The 20,973-nt window shown below is 33.8% G+C and overlaps 2 protein-coding genes and 1 long non-coding RNA gene across 3 annotated transcripts; 1 reads left to right on the top strand and 2 right to left on the bottom strand.

The window, feature by feature from the left end:
• Nucleotides 1-391: 391 nt before the first annotated feature.
• Nucleotides 392-12,376, bottom strand: LOC145093607 (uncharacterized). Its single transcript, XR_013702966.1, has 2 exons — nt 12,290-12,376; nt 392-531 (listed from the first exon to the last, which is right to left on the bottom strand). It is a non-coding gene; the product is annotated as an uncharacterized LOC145093607 (long non-coding RNA).
• On the top strand, nt 12,300-14,236 carry LOC145093597 (F-box/kelch-repeat protein At5g60570-like). Its single transcript, XM_079031789.1, has 2 exons — nt 12,300-12,486; nt 12,694-14,236. The coding sequence occupies exon 2, from the start codon at nt 12,951-12,953 to the stop codon at nt 14,055-14,057; it is 1,107 nt and encodes a 368-aa protein (XP_078887915.1). The 5' UTR covers nt 12,300-12,486; nt 12,694-12,950; the 3' UTR covers nt 14,058-14,236.
• A 2,221-nt stretch (nt 14,237-16,457) lies between these two features.
• LOC145057813 (uncharacterized) lies at nt 16,458-17,753 on the bottom strand. Its single transcript, XM_079005717.1, has one exon. The coding sequence runs from the start codon at nt 17,751-17,753 to the stop codon at nt 16,458-16,460; it is 1,296 nt and encodes a 431-aa protein (XP_078861843.1).
• Between the last annotated feature and the right edge of the window lie 3,220 nt (nt 17,754-20,973).

Below are 20,973 nucleotides of genomic sequence, written 5' to 3'. Positions count from 1 at the left end.
ATTATGAGATACTTAAATGAAGCCGCGTTTAATCTGGGTCTTGCCACGTTGTGGTGGTGCTTCCACCACGTTGTGGCCTTCCAATTCACAAAAAAAAAAGTTAAATAAAATTTATACCTTGAAGACTTGGATGTTAGAAAGTTTACAACAACAAGAAGAAGTGAAGAACCAGGTTTGATGTGATTGTGAGATGAAGAAGAACCAGTAGCAACGTGGAGAATGAATGACGTAATTAGGTCAATAAATGAACTTTATTTTCCTTTTTATTATAAAACCGTAAGTTAATAAAACATAAGTCAAGAAGTAAAAGTTAAAAAAGTCAAAATAATACTAGAAATAAAACATATGCATCTCTACTGTAAAATCCATAAAAATCATGCCAAATTAAAACTTTTTAAATCATTCAAAACCAAAACTTATTATAAATTTGTTTTCAAATTAGTTCCATATCAGAGTATCCCAGAAACAAAGTCATAAAATGTGAGGAGTTGTACGATCACGCCTTTGCCTTCCCACGATCATCCGAAGTACCTGAAACCAAAATTGAAATTGTAAGCCCGAAGCTTAGTGAGTTCCCCCAAAATACTGATACATAAAAAATAATACATATGCATAACAACATGTAATGGGTCCACAGCTCTATAGACTGGATTACCCCTGGGCCCACAATGTGAATTTGGGTTGCCTTCCGGGCCCACAACTCACATCTGGCTTGCCTCCGAGCCCACAACATAAGTCTGGTTTGCTTTCGAGCCCACAACTTATGACTGGCTTGCCCCCCTTCAGTCCTAAGACTGAAATATAAATGATCAACCCTCAGTGCGAGTCTGTCATGCTCCCCTGGCCCTCAGCTCGCAATTAGAATGCTCTAACACCCTCAAGCCCTCAGTATGAGTCTGACATACTACTCGGTCCTCAGCTCGTATCTGGTATGCGAATGAGTCCTCAGTATGAGTCTGTTATGCTTTCCCAGCCCTCAGCTCATATCTAGCATACTCTAGGGTTTGTTGGCCACCGCGGGAAGCAGTGCAACCTCAACCCTACCCACACAACATGTCTACATATACAGCTAAATCCACATACCGATAATCAAACAGTAACAAAGGTAGTCCTACAGATCTACCAAACTGGCATAATAAACTAGCATGTATAACTATCTCATACTCAACATATCATCAACTACTGGGATATCAAATCCAATGGGCTAGCATTAGTGCCTTCAACCCCTTAGTATAGTGAGGATAACTTACCTCACAAATGTCGGACTGTAGTGATAAGATAAAACTCCTGAATCAGCCATGAACTCCACCACCTATATTCACCATAAAACTGTTGGATTAGTGTCTAAGTGCATAACTATTTTGGTATGTACTTTACCCCATTGTGCATGGTCCTTTTGGGTTGCCTTCACACTGGTGACTAGACAAGATAATTGTTGAGGAGAGAGGCTGGTTTATTGTTAAGAATAATAAATTAGGGTATAAATATGATTTGTTAATATATTATATGAATAATATATTAATTTGGAATCATATTATTAATTAGTATTTAATCAGAAATTAATTTAGAATTAATTTTGGGATTAAAGGAACTGACTGAAAGTGCAGGGGCTATTTTGTAATTATTTAATAGTTGAGGATTTGGACCATTGGATCACCTTTATTAAGGCTTGAACGAAAATCCTAGAAGGATCTAGGAGTTTTCATCCAAGGGCTTAAGGAAAGGAGTCCATGGACTTGCTTAGGCGCTAAGCTAAGGGATTAGGGTTTACACCTTGAAACCCTAGTTAGCCTTAAGTATAAATAGCACCCTAAGGCACTAAGATTTCGTCCAAGCTTTGGGAAACCTTAAAAGGGACGAATTCTAGGGCAAGATACCCTTCTCTCCTCTCTCCGATATTCATCCTTTCACCTAGTGTGTTTGTGAGCCATTAGAGGTACTACACTTGTGGTACTTGCTTTCAAAGCTAAGGAGATTCAAGGAACTAGTTGTTATTACTATATAATAACAAAATGTATGTATTCTATTCTTCTATGTGGATTTCGAAAATAGTACTAGCATGCCAAGTTTTTTTTGTGTTCATAAAGTTGTATAACTAATAGTGAAAACATAGATCCAACTCTAGGGTTGCATGTACACATAGGATTGTTTGTATAAAGCCCATCAAAAACCATTTACATAAATTCCCAATTTACTAAAATACCCCCAGAAGTCAAACCAGTCAACCCTTGGTCAAAGTCAAAGTCAACGGTCACAGTCAATGGTCAAAGTCAATGGTCCATGTTGACCGGACTCGTCGAGTGCATCTAGCAACTCGTCGAGTTTCTTAACAACTCAGAAGTCACCAAAAATCCTAATTGACTCGTCGAGTTTCCAACCAACTCGTCGAGTCCATGCGTGTCCAGATGTCGGGGAAAACCCTAACTGACTCGTCGAGTCATCTTAGTGACTCACCGAGTTCATGCAGAATCAAATACGGGAATCCTTCGTCCGACTCATCGAGTTCATGCAGTCCATCACTCATATATATGTTTTTAAAATACCCCAAAGATCCATATTGCAGATCCAACCTCCTAGGACATGATTTCCATGTAAAGTTGCAAATTTTACGTACATGCATGGTTCTAAATGCCAAAACTAGACTAAGGGAAAGGTTAACTCAAAGGGAAAGGCCTATGTTTGCCAAATCTCATAACTTTATAGTTATAGGGTCCAAGGGGAGTCCATATATGAAGTTACAACTTCAGATCTTGCCCCAATACTCGAAATGACTCCCAAATGTGCTAAAGATAGCCCTAAAACCAAACATGAAGAGATTTAGCTAAAGATAAACCAAGGTAACGACTTTTTACCTTCAAAATGATGCCAAGATGAAGTAGAGTCAGATCCACAAGCTCCTTTTTGCTCTAAGCTTCTTATACTTCACACCTTCTTCACACAAAGCACCAAAATCACTCTTTAAGCCTCACAATCACTCAAGAACAAGGTTAATAGCGATTAAGGTTTCTCTTAGCCGTCAAGGGGGTGGTAAAGGACTGGAGGAAGGGACTTAAGGTCTTTTAAATAGGGTGCAAACCCTAAAAATTAGGGTTTCATCTCCCAGCTCCTACTCGTCGAGTCCGGGTCCTCCGACTCGTCGAGTAGATCCAATAATCCATGCGGGCTAACCCGCCTATACACGACGAGTTGGGGGCAACCAACTCGCCGAGTAGGTCCATTAATATGTACAGAGTTCTTTAAAACTTATACCTGGGAGTCGAGGTGTTACATCTACACGTACATATTCTACCTTATACTATATGATTCACTGGTATCAATTACGACCGAAGAAGTGATGCTTCATGTACTGTATATGTCCACATCTAATTGATATGTACATTTTTTCCCGATTTTTTAAACCATGGCTAAAGTTAACCTATTTATAACATACAAAACCCCTGAATACATCTAAACAATAAAGAAACACATAACTAATAAAAGGAAACAAATAAACCAAATGGAAATTAATGTAAACCCTATACTGATGAATTAGATTATGACCCCTGTAAAACACGGGAGACAGTATTATATATATATATATATATATATATATATATATATATATAAAGTTGATATAATAATAATAATAATAATAATAATAATAATAATAATAATAATAATAAGATAAAGTAATAGAAACATAATTAGCATTATTGGTAATATTGAAATGTCTAAAAAATGCAATGAAATGTCTGGATATCTATAATCATTGAATGGCCTCTTTCTAGACAACATTTTTTGAGTACCTTCAAGCATTTTTTACATCCGACGCAAGAAACAACAACATATAACTGGCCATGAGTGAAGACGGACCTACGCAAGTACGAGTTGTAATGTGTTGCTATTTTTTTGTTTATTCGACATAAATTCGAGTATGTGACATCATTTCATCTTTGTAGTCCCACATTAGTGTGCTGGTTAACCACACACGCTCCACTAATGACTTGCAACGAAATGATATGCATTTTCATGGATTAGCATACAATTTCATATTTTTTCCTAAAGTGACTACTATCTATATCCTTCTATAATGAATCTTGTGCAAGTGGGAGATTGATGGGCCTATATGCCCAAGAATCATTATGGAGTGATATTGCTAATAATATATGATCATATAGGGTCACACATTTATCAAGTTGACACATTATGTATATTTATTATTAATGTTATTATTAATAAATAATATCAATTCTTGTCTTTTAATTAGGGAATAATTATTGTTTTATGAAAATAATAATTATAAGAGAGTATAACTAGTTACTATTTCATATGGTATGAATTAATAAGTCATGCATAACATTTTGGACTTATTGGATTCTTTTTTGTTTTACCTAAAGACAAAGTTTATATTTTATAAACTTAGAGTTTATAAAAAAATAAATAATTCTCCTCTTTTAAGAGGTATGACCTAAAATATTAAAATATAAGGGTTGCTTTTCAACCTCCATGCTTTGTCTCCTATGCTTCTAAAGGCTAGCCATTACTTTAGAGTATTTTAATGGTTAAGCCTTACTTTTCATGGGCTATATAAGAGATGCATGAGGCTTGCATTTTTGCTAGAGAAAAACACTTATTTCTTCCCTTCTTCTTCTCTCTAAAACCGTAAGTGTGGAGATGCTTCATCTCCATGCATTTTGATGCTTTACTTTGGTGTTTAGAAGACCTCTTGAGTTGTTCCCTTTAGTGCTTAATTGACTTAAGCACTTAAAGGCTTAAGACACTCAAGAATACAAGAAGGAACTAGCATTCCAAGTGTCTTACTCTTGATAATATGAGCATGTGATGGACTCGCCGAGTTGTTCTTGGAACTCGACAAGTCGGATCAATGTCCCCAAACCCTTCTTTGATTATGAGTGAAACCACTGAGTTAAGGAGATGAATCAACGAGTTAGAAATGAGTGAGACTCAGAAGCAAAAGAACTCGACGAGTCCAAGGAGAGACTCGACGAGTAGAATCGAGATGTCCCGACGTTATGACCGTTTGAACTCGACGAGTCGGTAGAGGGACTCGGCGAGTTGGGTTGACTGGGAGTTGACTTTGACCTTGGCGTTGACTTTGATCAGAAGGGTAAAATGGTCATTTTAACCTAAGAGGGATTACCAATTTTTAATTAAGTGTTGTTATGGAATTATAGCCGGAGAGTCGTCGGAGCAGCAGATAGGGATCCCTCACCCAGTTTTTCAGCAGTCAGCCATACGAGGTGAGTTTCCTTCCAGTAAGAACGGGTCTACGGCCACAATGTCGGCCCGTTTAGATGATAGTAGTTCCGGACTTCGGTCCGATGTCGAGGTGGTCCCGAGAAGTAGTTATGAATACTTGATGTCTTCGTGATTCATGCATGTTTATGTTATGGGTATATGTTCCAGACTCCGGTCCGATGTCGGGCAAGCCTGATGCAGTATATGTGATTATGTTATGTGTTCATACTTATGTTATGTTTAGTTTATTCAAGACTTCGGTCCAATGTCGGGCGGGGCCCGATGCAGTGGGTGGGGCCCAAGTTATTCCGGACTTCGGTCCGATGCCGGGCAGGGCCCGATGCAGTGGGCGGGGCCCAAGTTATGCCGGATTCCGGTCCGATGCCGGGTGGGGGGCGATGCAGTGGGCAAGGCCCAGTATTTGTGATATGTGTTATTGTATGGTATGAGGTAGTTTGGGGGAGCTCACTAAGCTTCGTGCTTACAGTTTCAGTTTTTGTTTTAGGTACTTCAGCTAGCAAGGGAAAGGGCTCGGGATGATGACATGACATACACCATAGTTTTCTTAGCATGGGAGTTTACTCTGATGTTTTATATGAGATTGTGTTACGATGACAGAATTTTATGAGATTTTGAGATACATGTTTTATGATCTTATACCATGGCGATGATATTTATGTTTGTTAAATGATTTTGAAAATGAAATTTTTGGGTTGTATTTTTCGGATGTTACACAGTATTTGACTATCTTTGAGAATTATAAAAAGAATTATGTTTGTCATGTTTCACTTATTTTTGAATCATTCTATTTACATGATGATGATGTTGCTTGGTGGATCGACTCGGGTGCAACAAACCATGCATGTAAGGATGAACGGTTGTTTGAAACATCAACACCGCTTGAAGATGGATCTGTGTTGTACATGGGAGATGATTCTTTTAAACCTATTTGTGGCGTCGATGTCGTTAATCTTGAATTTACTTCTGGAAAGATTGTTAAACTTTTTAATGTTTTGTTTGTTCCTAAGATTCGAAAGAATATTGTTAGTGGTAGTTGTTTGAATTCTGATGGTTTTAAACAAGTTTATGAATCAGATAGGACCCTATATCGAGGTGGAATGTTTATTGGCTTTGGTTATTTGAATAATATAATGTTTCGTTTCAACGTTATTGATAAATTGTCACATATTCAAAATTCTTCTTTTTTTATGTCATCATCTTCTTCTAAAACTGATGACTCCTTGATTTAGCATGCTAGATTGGGTCATATCAATTGTAGAAGGATGCATGAAATGTCAAAAGATGGTCTTATTCCACACTTTGACATAAATCTAGAAAAATGTAAAACATGCATGCTTACAAAGATTACAAAACGACCCTTTCCTAATGTTACTAGAAAATTGGCTATTTTGGAAGTTGTACACAATAGTGACATGTGTGATTTCCACTATACTCCTTTAAGAGGGTCGCGCCCCCTTGTGGGGTTCTGGAGGCAACCCCCCTAGCGGGGTCCGAGGTCCGTACCCCGGTTCGAAAAAATACTAATTTTATTAACAAAAATAAAGTGGAAAAAACCGATTTTAGTGATCAATAATGGCATTTCGGCTCTTGACCTTGAGCCACTTAACGACATGTCCATTCCATGAAATATGGGTCTGTTGGATTGACTAATCCAGATGAAGACAACTTGCATTAATGACAGTCCCATTTGTCAAAGATTTGGCAACTATATTTGTTAAAGATTTTGCGGCCACATTTCTCAAAGTTAGGTGCAACTCATAGAATATAATTGATCTGATGCTGGATAATGCAAATGATGACATACTCCATTTGTCAAAAATTTAGCTCCTTTGTGGAGCCACACAAGATTATAAACAAGGCTCTTCTCAATGAGCAAGATGGGGTTTTTAGAAGCTCTTATTCTTCTCTAAACATCTAAAGTACTCTCTAGCTAATTGGCTTGTGTTTTCTGTGTCCAGAATCGTAAGTGTCCCTTTTGGATTATCCAAGACTGGATTTCTTGTAACCTGGGCATAGGGTAGAAATATCAGTTCAGAAAGTGTCTATATCCGATCCACTGGGAATCCAGGTTTCCATTATTACCATTTCTATTTTTCTAACAATCGAACTGATATTTCCTGTTTGGTGTACATAGCTGAATTAATCCGTGAGTTGACCATAAAGTTCAACAAATTGGACAAGTTTGAAGGAAATGATTTCAGGCGCTGGCAGAAGAAGATGCACTTCATGCTGACCACTCTGAAATCTGCATATGTCCTGAGTAGTTCAAGGCCTAAGGTTGTTGAAAATGAGACATTAGAAGAGACTAGAAAGAGGAGAAAATGAGACAACGATGACTACATCTACAGAGGTCATATTTTGAATGGTATGTCTGATTCTTTATTCGATGCCCATAGTGATGCTAAAAGTGCAAAGGAGTTATGGGACAATCTTGAATCAAAATACGTCGGTGAGGATGCTTCTAGCAAGAAGTTCCTGGTTAGTGACATTAATAACTATAAAATGGTTGACTCAAGGTCTGTCATGGAACAACACAATGAACTCCTTTGCATTTTGGGTCAATACAAACTACAAAAAATGAATATGGATGAATCTATTGTTGTGTCAAGTGTGATTGACAAACTTCCACCATCATGGAAAGACTTCAAACACAACTTGAAACATCAAAAAGAGGAATTGTCTATGGTTCAACTTGCTAGTCATTTGCGCATAGAAGAATCCCTTCGTGCACAAGAGAATGGCAAAAACAAAGGAAAAGTTGAATCTGGACAACCCTCGGTTAATGTGGTTAAGAACAAACCAAGAAATATGAATAATAAAGGACATGGAAAACACAAGCAAGAATATGTCTCAAATAAGTCCAACAAAAAGAATAAGGAACCGGTATGTTGGAAGTGCTTTAAGGTGGGACTTTGCAAGCGTGATTTTCGTGTGAATCTAGGCAATAATGATGCTGGAAACAATGGAACCAATGTAATTGGAAGTGGTTCTAAGGACCAAGTGAAAGGATATCAATATTTAACTAACTTTGATAATTCTAAACATAATTATGTTTATCATATTTCACTTATTTCTGAATCATTCTATGTACAGGATGGTGATGTTGCTTGGTGGATCAACTCGGGTGCAACAAACCATGTATGCAAGGATGAAAAGTTGTTTGAAACATTAACACCGCTTGAAGATAAATATGTGTTGCACATGGGATACAATTCTTTTAATCATATTTGTGGTGTCGATGTCATTAATCTTGAAATTACTTCTAGAAAGATTGTTAAACTTTTTGATGTTTGTTTGTTCCTAAGATTCGAAAGAATCTTGTTAGTGGTAGTTGTTTGAATCTGGACTATATTCAAAATTATGCTTTTATGTCATCATCTTCTTTTAAAATTGATGACTCCATGATTTGGCATGCTAGATTGGGGCATGTCAATTTTAGAAGGATGCATGAAATGTCAAAAGATGGTCTTATTCCACCCTTTGACATAAACCTGAAAAAATGTAAAACATGCATGCTTACAAAGATTACAAAACAACCCTTTCCTAATGTGACTAGAAAATTGGCTATTTTGGAACTTGTACATAGTGACCTGTGTGATTTCCACTCTACTCCTTCAAAGGGAGCGCGACCCTAGCGGGTCCGTACCCTAGTTCGAAAAAATACTGATTTTCTTAACAAAAATACAGTGGAAAAAACCAATTTTAGTGATCAATATTAGCATTTCGGCTCTTGACCTTGAGCCACTTAACCATGTGCCCATTCCATGAAAATGGGTGTGCTAGATTGACTAATCCAGATGAAGACAACTGACATTAATGGCAACCCCATTTGTCAAAGATTTGGCAGCTACATTTGTTAAAGATTTGGCAGTCACATTTGTCAAAATTAGGTGCAACTCATAGAATATAATTGATCTGCTGCTGACTAATCCAGATGAGGACATACCCCATTTATCAAAGATTTTAGCTCCTTTAAGGAGCCACACAAGATTATAAATAAGGAGTTTCTCATTGAGCAAGAGGGGGTTTTCTAAGCTCTTATTCTTCTCTAAACATCCAAAGAAATCTCTATCTAATTGGCTTGTGTTTTCTGTGTCCATTTGGATCATCCAAGACTGGATTTTTTGTAACCTGAGTATAAGGTAGAAATATCAGTTCGGAAAATGTCTATACACGATCCACTGAGAATCCAGATTTCCACTATTACTCTTTCTATTTTTCTAACACTACCTACATACCCTCGTATTCATGAGTTCACATTTGACACTCTGAGTGTGCACCCCACACCTTCAATCTCAGATAGAAAACAGAACTCAGACTGGGTCAATAACAATATTAACTACACTAAAATATGTTGATAACACTAAATCACCAACATATTTGGTTTCAAACATCACATATTATTTATCCTTTGAGTTGTAGGTTTGTTTTTGAGGTAAATATCTTTTAACTCAATACGAGGAAATACAACGATATCCCGAGTATAATTGAATTGTCAAGTGAAATGCAGATACTATCTTGAAGAATTTACAAATGAATAAATGATGATGATCTTGTACAACGAAATAATATTGTTTAGAATGTTTGTTAAGATTTGAGACAATGCCAAAAAAAGTCCTTTATAAATAAATTGATTTCATCTAAAAATCTAATATGATTAAAAAAAGATATATTATATTACATGAAATAGTGAGATGAAAGATGACCATATTGTAAACTATTTGGCTTAAAATGGAAATATGATAAAATCTCAAAAACACTTGTCTTAATGATGTGCATGAGTGAAACCCTTTACTGGGTTATGACTTTGACTACCTCAAACAAGACTCTAGGGGAACTATTAGTCGTCCACTTCCAAAAGGATTTATTTATACCAAGTTACCAACTAATGCTACTATGCCTTTTTTTTATGGGAAGTGATTTGTACAGAATAGTGTTTTGCCATACACAACAATTTGTGTATTATATAGCTGTACAATACTACATTTTAAAACATCAATTGTTGTGTATAGAGAAAAAATATTGTGTACGGATCAGCTCCACTTTTTTATTAATGGAGTTTAATAAGACCAATTGAATAAGGGGCTATTGATATGTTTTTTATTAAGTTTGGTAAAAAGGTGATACCACAATTAATTTTTTTGATTTGTTTTTATATCTTCCACATGTTTTTTATCAGGTGTGATGCAATCAAACCTTAACTTAATAAGATCTAACAATCAATATTATCAAACAACCTTTAAAACCAAGATTTAAACTTAATTTTCTTTTAAAATATGAAATAATTAAAAGAACAAAAGAACAAGAAACAAACAACGGTTGGAACACTTGGTAAAATTACCAATGATGTTAAAATGACAATGATTTTTAAATTATAAATAAAAAAAACATTTGAGGCCCTTTAAGAGAAAAGAAATTAAAACTTGATGCAAATTTAGAAAATACACTATATTAGGCATTTGCATACCAATTAATTAATTTTCAACTTTTAAAAGTTAATACGTGTTCTTATTTCTTAAACATGTGGATTTTAATCAGTAACTACGCAAATCTTTCCAAAATTTACGATAATAAAATACAAATAAAAGACAAGATATGTGAAGACAAAAAAAAAATGATTAAATATGTAACTTGAATAAGAAATTATAATTCATATAGATATACTATATTCGTTAACAAGAAAAAGACTTAGAAATTTTAGAAGTCTGTGTTTTTTAATTTAACTTTTAAATACCACTTAGTTGGTGTAAATGGTTATAATTAGAAGAAAAAATGGGGAAAATATTTTGGAAAACATTGTTAATCCCAAATTATGATTGATTATATATGCCTCATGGTATACATTAAATTAAAATAAAATAGTGTAAGTGATTTCTGATACTATAAAAAGTTATCTATTTATCAAATAGTGATGATTTCTACCTAACATTTTTAGCCATATATAATAAATTATATTTTATACAGTTACAATATAATCATATAAAACATAAATTATTGTGTATGTCTAAAAAATATTGTGTATTATAATTATTATTTAGTAAAATCATACAATAACTTATTTTGACTTATGATATAGTTTATAAGCTAACTTTTAATAAATTATTTTAACATAGCCTTTGATAAGTTTGTAAAGTTTTTCTAAAATATTTCAAATATGTTATAGTTATATCTATTTTCTTTTCTTTTAGTTATATATCTAAATGTCAATTAATGTTATTTTATATTGTAATCTGGCTTATGAATTATTTTTGTAATTGTCTAATATGTACCCTAAAAACAAACATAAGAAACATTAATTATGAAAAATATTACAATAATTAAATATAAAATGTATTAATTATATGAAATATTTTTCATTGAAAATATGAAATATGCTAATTATAAAGAATATTTCATATAATTAGTACACTTCATAGTTAATTATGATAATATATTTTTAATAGTTAATGTTTTTTATATGTATCAATTAAAATATATATTAGAAAATCTTATTATTTTTTTTATCAAATATTATTAATTTATAAGCTAACATATTATTAGCTATCAGCTAGTTATTTAGGTCAAACATAACCTAAAATTAATTTTCTAAAACAAAAGGTTATGTTATCATGTTTTTCAAGCATGTTAGTTTTCTAAGAAAATGGAATTGATTAAGAAAAAGATTTCATTGTGTAAAAGTTTTGTTTAAGGTAAGCAAGTTAGATTTTTAGCATTTTTTACATTTAAAGTAGGATCAAGCTATGGTCAATAATGACAACCCATTATTACTTGAATATGTATGGTTTTAAAAGTGACCCACGTGGCTTTGTTATAAAAAAGTATAAAAAGAGAAAGAAATATTACTTTTATTGTTGGATTTTATAACATGCTTCAGACTATTACCTAAAAAAGAATAAGGGACTTGATTTATAATATTAAAACTTAAGGGGGTTTAACAGAACATTTTGTCAAACGACAAAACTCCTTTTCACTTTCAGTCCATTTTCTCTCTCAACAAGTTTCAGTTTTTCTTAGTTATAAGAAAACGTACCATTTTATCCTTCTTCAATCCGTCTGTCTCACACAGAATCACACATATCTGTAGGATTCCTTTCGGTTTCCGGCGAGATGTCTGCGCATGAACAGTTATCTCCGGCGTCTCCGCCTGCCTGACATCCGACTCCGAGATCAGATTTTTTTATCAGCTCCGGTGACACTCTAATCGCCGGGATCTGTCATCTTTCAACGGTTAGATTCTAATGTCTCATGCCGCTTCTCTATTTTGATCTCGGTTATTCCAACATCTGATTTTAATTCGCTATATTTAAAAAATTGAGTGAAAGGTTTTGAGCTTTTCATGGATTTTGATTGATTGAAGAGGCCGAATTGATGTGTATTGCCTTAGTTGCTTTCCTCTGTCTGATTTCCGATGAGTTTCGTTTGGGGCTTTTTCAGGAAATTATGATTGGCCTAAATTGACGGATAGGATGAAGAATAGTTGGAAAGATCAAATTTGGATTTTAGTTTGTTGCGATGATGACGTATAGTAGTTTTTCAAACTGCAGGCTTTGATTTTGTGTAGCTAACTTGTTCGCCTTTAGAATAATTTAGTTTTGCACAGATGGATCATGAGCAAAATCGTTAAGATTCCAACAGAAGTTGCTAAGTACTTTGCATAAGATCAAACAACTTCTTCTCAGTTCTCAGGAAACATGAACAACGAGAGAGGAGATTTCCAATTCTTCCATAGACGACTGAATCAAACCTCCAATGATTCTCTTCTTCCTGGACTATACGACGATGTAGCCCTAATTTGTCTAGCCTGGGCTTGTAGATTCGATTACGCTTCACTCTCCTGCTTAAACATCCGATTCAATTCCCTCATGAAAACAGGCTACCTCTACGAGCTCCGAAAGCAACTCGGAATCATAGAGCATTGGGTATACATGGTGTGCGATCCCAGAGGTTGGGAAGCATTCGATCCAATCACCAAAAACTGGATGAGGCTTCCCAAAATCCCTTGTGATGAATGTTTCAACCACGCAGACAAAGAATCATTAGCTGTAGGGAGTGAATTGTTAGTTTTCGGGCGTGAACTATTCGAATTTGCTATATGGAAATACAGCTTAATCCATAGAAACTGGGTGAAATGCGAAGGAATGATTCACCCCAGGTGTCTATTCGCGTCAGGAAGCTTAGGAACAATCGCCATTGTTGCAGGAGGTAGTGATCAAAACGGAAACATTCTAAAATCTGCTGAGTTATACGATTCATTAACAGGTAGATGGGAAATGCTTCCAAACATGCACTCCCCTAGAAGATTATGCTCAGGTTTTTTCATGGATGGAAAGTTTTATGTAATAGGAGGAATGACAAGCCCTAATGATTCATTAACCTGTGGTGAAGAGTTTGACCTCAAACTCAAAAAATGGAGGAAAATCCCGGGCATGTACCCGAATGTAAACCGGGCAGCCCAAGCTCCACCACTTGTAGCGGTTGTTGATAATGAGTTATATGCAGTTGAGTATTTAAGCAATATGGTTAAGAAATATGATAAGATTAACAACTTATGGGGTGTTTTGGGTAGACTTCCAGTTAGGGCTGACTCATCGAATGGTTGGGGGTTAGCTTTTAGGGCTTGTGGGGATGAACTTTTGGTGGTGGGTGGACAAAGGGGTGGACCTGAAGGTGAAGCTATAGTCATTAATTCATGGTGCCCTAAATCCGGGGTTAAAAATGGTATTTTGGATTGGAAGATTCTTGGTGTTAAAGAACATGCTGGTGTGTTTGTTTACAATTGCGCTGTCATGGGTTCTTAAACTTATCTCCAAATCTTCAAACCCTAATTACAACAGGTTTCTAGTCACCCTTTCAACTTATCTCATTAACCTTTTTTTTTTTTTTTTTTTTTTTTTTTTTTTTTTAAAATTTATTTTCGTTTGTGTACTTTTTATTTGTGGTAATAAATTGGAAAAAGGTATAATTGTTTTGAGGTGTATCATGTATGTTACTTACTTAGTACTATATTTTTAGAGTTAAGGACTTAAAGGGTAGATTTGGAATAGTGAATGTGATGATGAATTAGTTTTGAAGCAAAGGGGGAAAAAGGGTAGGGGTAGGGGTAGGGGTAGGGGGTGGGGGTGGGGTATGATTGAAGTCAAAAAGAGGTGATTGGGTGTTTGGGCAGCAAAGTTTTTGTAGTTATTGAATGTAACATGTGGAGGGGGTTTAAAAGAGCCCCTATGGCCCACCAAATTGTCCTTCATATGGCAAATATTAGCTGTGTTTTGACAGTTCATCTTTACTCAGATGAAAGAAAACTCATTCCTTTTATGGAATCATGTAGGCCCTTTTTTTATTTCTTTTTTTAATATTCCTATAATCTTATCCCGTGTATATATATATATATATATATATATATATATATATATATATATATATATATATATATATATATATTGTTATGTAGTGTATAATTTGAGGAATAAAAAAACATATCTAGATTGAAATGTTGGATTTTATGATGTTTTTAATGGGAAAGATGTATTATTTAATAATAGAATATGGAACATGTGGGCATGATGGTGGGTTAGAAAATGAGTTTGAAGTGGGCCAAGTTGTTCTGGCTCGGGTTTTTTATTTATGATTAGAGGGCAAAGTGGTTAGTGGCACCCGGCAATGAGTGGTTACTATCATGGATAAGACAAAAGAAATAGGAGGGGTAGGAATGACTTTTCAAATGTTTTGAAAGAATCCAACTTTTTAAGGGGTGTTTTTGACATTTTGTATATCACATGGGCTTCGTTGGCCCAACAGCTGAGATGGGACGTAAATCTTTAATCTTGAGTAGACAATCTACATGTGATTCTAGCCTTTGTGGACGACTAGACGTTGACATTTATTTCAAAATTTATATTTTGGACTTCGTATTTCTAAAAGAATTAATTATTGGAGTATAAATAAATATCGATATTAAATGGCATGAAGTGGACCTTAGAATTTGATAGCGACAAATTCCAAATTTGTATAATTTAATTGGTGTGAAAAATCAATGGGTTAAAGTTTTTGATTATGGGCCGGCTGTCAATAAATATATTGTTTAACTTTAATACCAAAAGTTACACTTATTTTTAAATCCTGATTAATGTGTTACAATAGTTAATAACGAGTTTTCATAAGAACAATCTGTAAACGTATTGTTGAGAATACAATCAAGCAAAACTAATTTCTGTTATTAGTAGAGTTTTTAGTTTTCATTATGTCAAAGTCATAAGATATTTTATTTAAGAGTGAAATGAATAAACAGAATATTTTGCTATACAATTCTTAAAAGCTGCCACTTTCCTCACAAATTATATTATAATTATGATAATATGTTGGTAATATTTGAATGCTTAAAATGCTCTCTAGATATAAAATCAATGTTTACATTAAAAATACTTTACAGCGGACAAATAAATAATTTTAGACTTGAATCTTACTAATAAATAAATTCTTTCAAAAAAAAAAATCAATCGTAAGGACTACAATGTGGTTTAATTACAAAATTTTCAAATACAATTTTTTTCCTCGAAAAACTAGAATTTAAAGCTGAAAATGCTAAAAGTACTTTGTCTATTTATGTTATGAACAATCTGTTTAAAACCACTCGATTCCTTTTTCCTTTTTTTAACATATGCTTTATACATCCAAGTCCATTTCTTTTTTACTTTAACTAAATAAAAACAGAAATTTTCAAAAAAAAAAAAAAAAATTCAGTTAACTTTTACTTTCCAACTAGAAGTTTAAATGGATTACGTACAAGCAACTTGAAATATGTTGGACCTCCATATTTTCTTTGACATCTATTTTATTATCCCTTTTGAGAATTAAGAATTGAGATTCATACAAAAGTCTGGGTCTTAGGACACAAAAACCCAGCCCAAACTAACTTGGTGCATAATCAATTAGAGTTTGATGGGCTAAAATCACACATGTATATCTTGATAAAACTATTTTGTAATTAAAACATGTTTTAATGAATCCACTATTTGTTATGATAATACAATCACATACAAAAAATCCCGAACCCACACCTACAAACAATGGTCTTATCATCCGATATTAGATGACCTGTACACAATGTACAGACATAGACATAAACACAGACAGTCATCAGATATCTGATGATAGATAGACAGACCTCGAATTATTCACCATACAACAAAGAAACAATCATTTTAAACAACCGGTCTTCGGTGAACAAAAACACCAGCATTTCTAAGACCATTAAAAAGGCTCAAACAATCCTTGCATCTACTATTCCCACAATCAACACCATCCAAACATCGAATAAACATCTCATCAACACCACAAATCGCTCCACTTTCAAATAACTCAAACAACACTTTGATATGTGTAACCCCTGCATTCATCATAAGCACCACAAAATCCCCATCTTTTGCAGTCTCCTTAAACCAGTTAATAAACTCAAATCGTTCTTCATGCAATGGAGCTTCAAGATAATCACCATTGTCAACACTAGTACCAATCTTTTCGTCATCTTCAACAAGACCCGGATGATAAACAAACGTCACACCACGCTTTTTCACATAATTGGAAAAAGCAGACACGTTATGATCAACTACAAACACATTGAATTCCTTTTGATCGATGGGATAATTAGCTTCAAACTCCGATTCGTATGTCCCCATGTTGATGTAAATCAACCTGTTTCTTGATGAAACGTTCATGAATTTAGGCAAGTAAGAAACCTCGTTGAATTTTTGATCCATGGGAGGCTCGATGTGTTGCATGTAGGGTTTGTTTTTGGAAATCGATGAGCATTCGTTTGGGAGCTTATAATATTTGAAAAATTCGACATTATCTAAACGTTTCTTGAACACGATCAATGCAAATGATCCGATTCCACAAACATGGAGGATTTCAGACCTTCTCAAGAGTAATGAAACTGGTGTAGCGGATCTTACCAGGCTACCCATGTTGAAGGTGGAGAAACGTACAAGCATGGCGGAAATACCACCAGGTTTTAGAACGCGTTCGATTTCTAGAACGAGAAGAGGTGGAATGGGAACCTTATGGTAGATTCTACACATAATGAAATCGAAAGAGTTTGTTTTGATGTCGAGTTCATGATCGATTTGATTCTTTAAAATCGATGAGATTCGAAATGCGTTGGTGATTCCTAATTCTCGAAGTGTTAACAAATCTGAATCTGAACCCTCGCCAATGGATAATGTTCGTGAATCAAGGCTAATCATCTCCTTGTTTATCAACTCTTCGATCACACCACGAGTCAGATTCTTCATGTTTGAGTATCGAAACAGGTTGAGATCCAACGAACATTTATCGAAATTCTCGAAGATCGGTTCATTCGTTCGAATTTCATACGCCATACGACTGATACGAGTGAATGAAACGATCACCATAGCCAACACAAAACATAAACTCCCTAGAATCAATCGCCTTGTTAATGCCACGCGAATCAGTTGCCATTTTAAGGCTTTGAAATCCATTTCGAAATATGTTGTGATATCGATTGAAGTAAGACGTGTAAAAGTTACGAAAAATCAAAGAGCGACAATAAGTGGAGTGTGATTTAGCGAGTACAAAACCTGGAGGAGGTGTGATTTCCACCCACGAGTAATACCGTTGTAGTTTGGAACCCTAACCATGCCTTCATCGGACTCCTTTTCACCATCGTCGTTTCGAACTGCTTCTGAATCATCGTAAACTGAAATTTGGATACCTACATTATCGAATTTGGAAAACGGAAATTTTACGTGTTTGAATTAAGAAGGAAATCGTTTTGAATTTTGAGGAAGAAGAAGAAGGTATAGAAAGAGTAATGGCGGATGTGGAAAGCGAGGGAGTTTAATGTGGAAGCGGGAATCATGGGCCTTCACTCACATCCCAATAAACAAGGTGTGAATCGCTCATATTTGTCTGGTTGACTCGTCAATAGTACTATGTTGGACTCCATGTTTCAAAAACCGGTTCGAACAAACCGCATGAGTCGGAAATCAGGAGAGAAAACAGTTCAACGATCGATTTTATGTTCATTTCTAAACCGGATCAAAACAGACGGTTGCTTTAAAAACCAGGTTAAACCAATGTGATAGAACTGATAAAAAATAGTTTGAACCAATTTATTAAACATGAATAATTAAATTTAACTTGGCCAATTAAAAAACAGGCCAAAAGAAAATCCAATAGCTAGATTGATTAAGTTATTCAACATGTATACAACTCAGGACGACTCACACCACTGTTAGATGTGTACAGGCGGCTGAACCGGTTAAACCAGCTTACAAACCGATTGTTAGACCGGTTCACTAAAAAGTCGCTTTTTAAATCATTAGACTTGAGGTGAATGAAATCAATAAATGATCGTTGTGTGATAATCTAAAACACAATCTTGTCGTAGCAAGATACAATTAGTCAATAAAAATTTAAATATTTTTTTGATATTGATATATGCTTTTTTGGTCGAATTCTAATCTGTATAAAGAAACATAAGTATGATGATTTGATCCATCACCCGTCGGAGGGATAAATGATCTTAATTTGAGTTTGCAAGTCAATAAATAATGATGAAAAAAATAGAATGCCGAGTCTTCATGTTGACATTGTGTAGAATGGCCAATAAGTATAGAATGAGAGTTAAAAGGATACAATTAGTGTAATATCCAAATAACAAATTGGTAATAGGTATAGAATGGGACTTAAAAAGGATACAATCATTGTAATATTTAACTCGACTAACTTCATATATCATTGTGAAATTAATTAACTTATTAAATGATCCAATGGGCTCATTGGTAAGACTGAGGAGTCCGCTAATGGCCTAGTGAAAAAAGCCCATTGCTATATAGAACCATTATGAGGTTAGAGGTAACGATACCATTCTTGTCATATTGTTTTTTTTTTGTTACTAAACAGGCACCACCTCATTTTTATGGCAGCATTTACATTTTTTACCATCTAGATTAGAGATAGAGATGGAGGTGAGGGTTGTCACCGAATTAAAAATACATAACAAGAAATTAAAAACATAAAAACTAAAAATTATATAAAAAAAAAATAATAATTAAAACATGCTAAATTTGATTCTTGTTCATTGCACTTGGACTTAAACATCTAATTACATTGCATTAAGCAGTAAAATTTACACATGTAAATATAATTGTAACGTGTTTCGAAAATGTTTAAAAAATATATGCTATCAATTTATAAAAATAAAAAAAAATACATAACAATAAATCAATTTTTATTTTTAGAAAAACGTATTTTATTTTGTTATAACCATATCTCAGATACTAAATTTCAAATTTTCAAATAAAAATTATAATTTGTTCCACATGCGTAGTTCTTCATAATTAAAATAATTCGAGCTATCTCTAAATATTATTAAAAAAGAACCTTTAATTCATCAATGAAGCAATCAAGACCCTTGATTGTATTTCAATCATATGATTTTCACCATTAGATCAAATTGATGACATCATCTTCTCAACATAGAATTCAAACATTTAATTATAAAATCTTTAAATTTACCAATTACATTTCAAACACAATTACATTAAATTATAGAATCTTTAATTATAGAATCTATTCATATTTAATTATAGAATCTATTCATACTTTCGAAAATATATTTCACAATTCGGGCATAATTACATTTAATTATAGAATCTTCAAAATCAGCAATTATGTTATCAATTAAAGCATATCATTTTATTTATATATGAGACATCGATTTCTCCATAAATCTGGCCAAAAACATGAATAACCGTCCCCATCTTTCTCCTCTATTTTTTCTCTTAAACCATAATTCCTTAATCCTCTTCTTCCTCATGTCAATGGTTGTGCTTCAATTGATGTTTTGTGTGTTCATAACAGAATGTAGCACCATAACGTGGTTCCTTTTTTTCATGTATTCTTAGAATTTGCGTATTGTCTTTTCCTTGCATCTCTAATTATCACACCTCTGCTTTGGCTTCACACAAATCTCTACAAACTGAAGCAATCATCTCCTTCAAGACATCTTTTGACGATCTATGTCATCATTAACCCTAATAATATTGTTCATAATTTAATTCCATTATTTATAGTTTTTGGCTTCAAAATTTAAACCTGATTAGTTTTTCTTTTTTAAAAAAACTCATTAAATAAGCATATCAATAATTATGTTATTTTTAATCTTTATATATATATTAAAAGAGAAACCTGATTACATCATCTTCAAAAATCAGGTCCGTTGATTGGCTTTTCCTTATAGTTTTCCACCCTTAGATCAATTTGATGATGTAATCAATGTTAATAGGATTTTTTTAAATCCTTTCAAATGTTGATTAAGGAAATAATTATTTTTTTGGATTCCGACATTTATGATTAAAATGTTTATTAAGGAAATAATATCTTTAAATCATTTAAAATCGTTGACCCTTATAATGTTCAAAACCATCATTTAATAAAATCTCATTAAATATGCATCTAATTCATCTATTTTTGACAATTATTTGAATTTAATATAAAATCACACCTCCTATTTTCTAATTATTTATTGAAAATCGCTAATCAACTCTCATTCCTTATTATTTATTGAGAATTAGGAACATTTATTTGTTTCTTGTCATTCAATTTGCAATAGAATTATGGCATAAACTGATTGTGATGGAGTATATCGATCTATTAGGAAATAGTATAGGGACATTTTCGTTAATTTTTATACAA

The sequence above is a fragment of the Lactuca serriola genome, chromosome 1 (genome assembly GCF_051521515.1).
Source record: "Lactuca serriola cultivar US96UC23 chromosome 1, Lser_US96UC23_V15, whole genome shotgun sequence".
Taxonomy (NCBI): Eukaryota; Viridiplantae; Streptophyta; class Magnoliopsida; order Asterales; family Asteraceae; genus Lactuca; species Lactuca serriola.
This window is presented reverse-complemented; position numbering and strand designations above follow the sequence as displayed.

What these genes read in the sequence shown, in the direction of transcription:
- LOC145057813 (XM_079005717.1), bottom strand. Translation starts at nt 17,753, where the DNA reads ATGGATTTCAAAGCCTTAAAATGGCAACTGATTCGCGTGGCATTAACA.
- LOC145093597 (XM_079031789.1), top strand. Translation starts at nt 12,951, where the DNA reads ATGAACAACGAGAGAGGAGATTTCCAATTCTTCCATAGACGACTGAAT.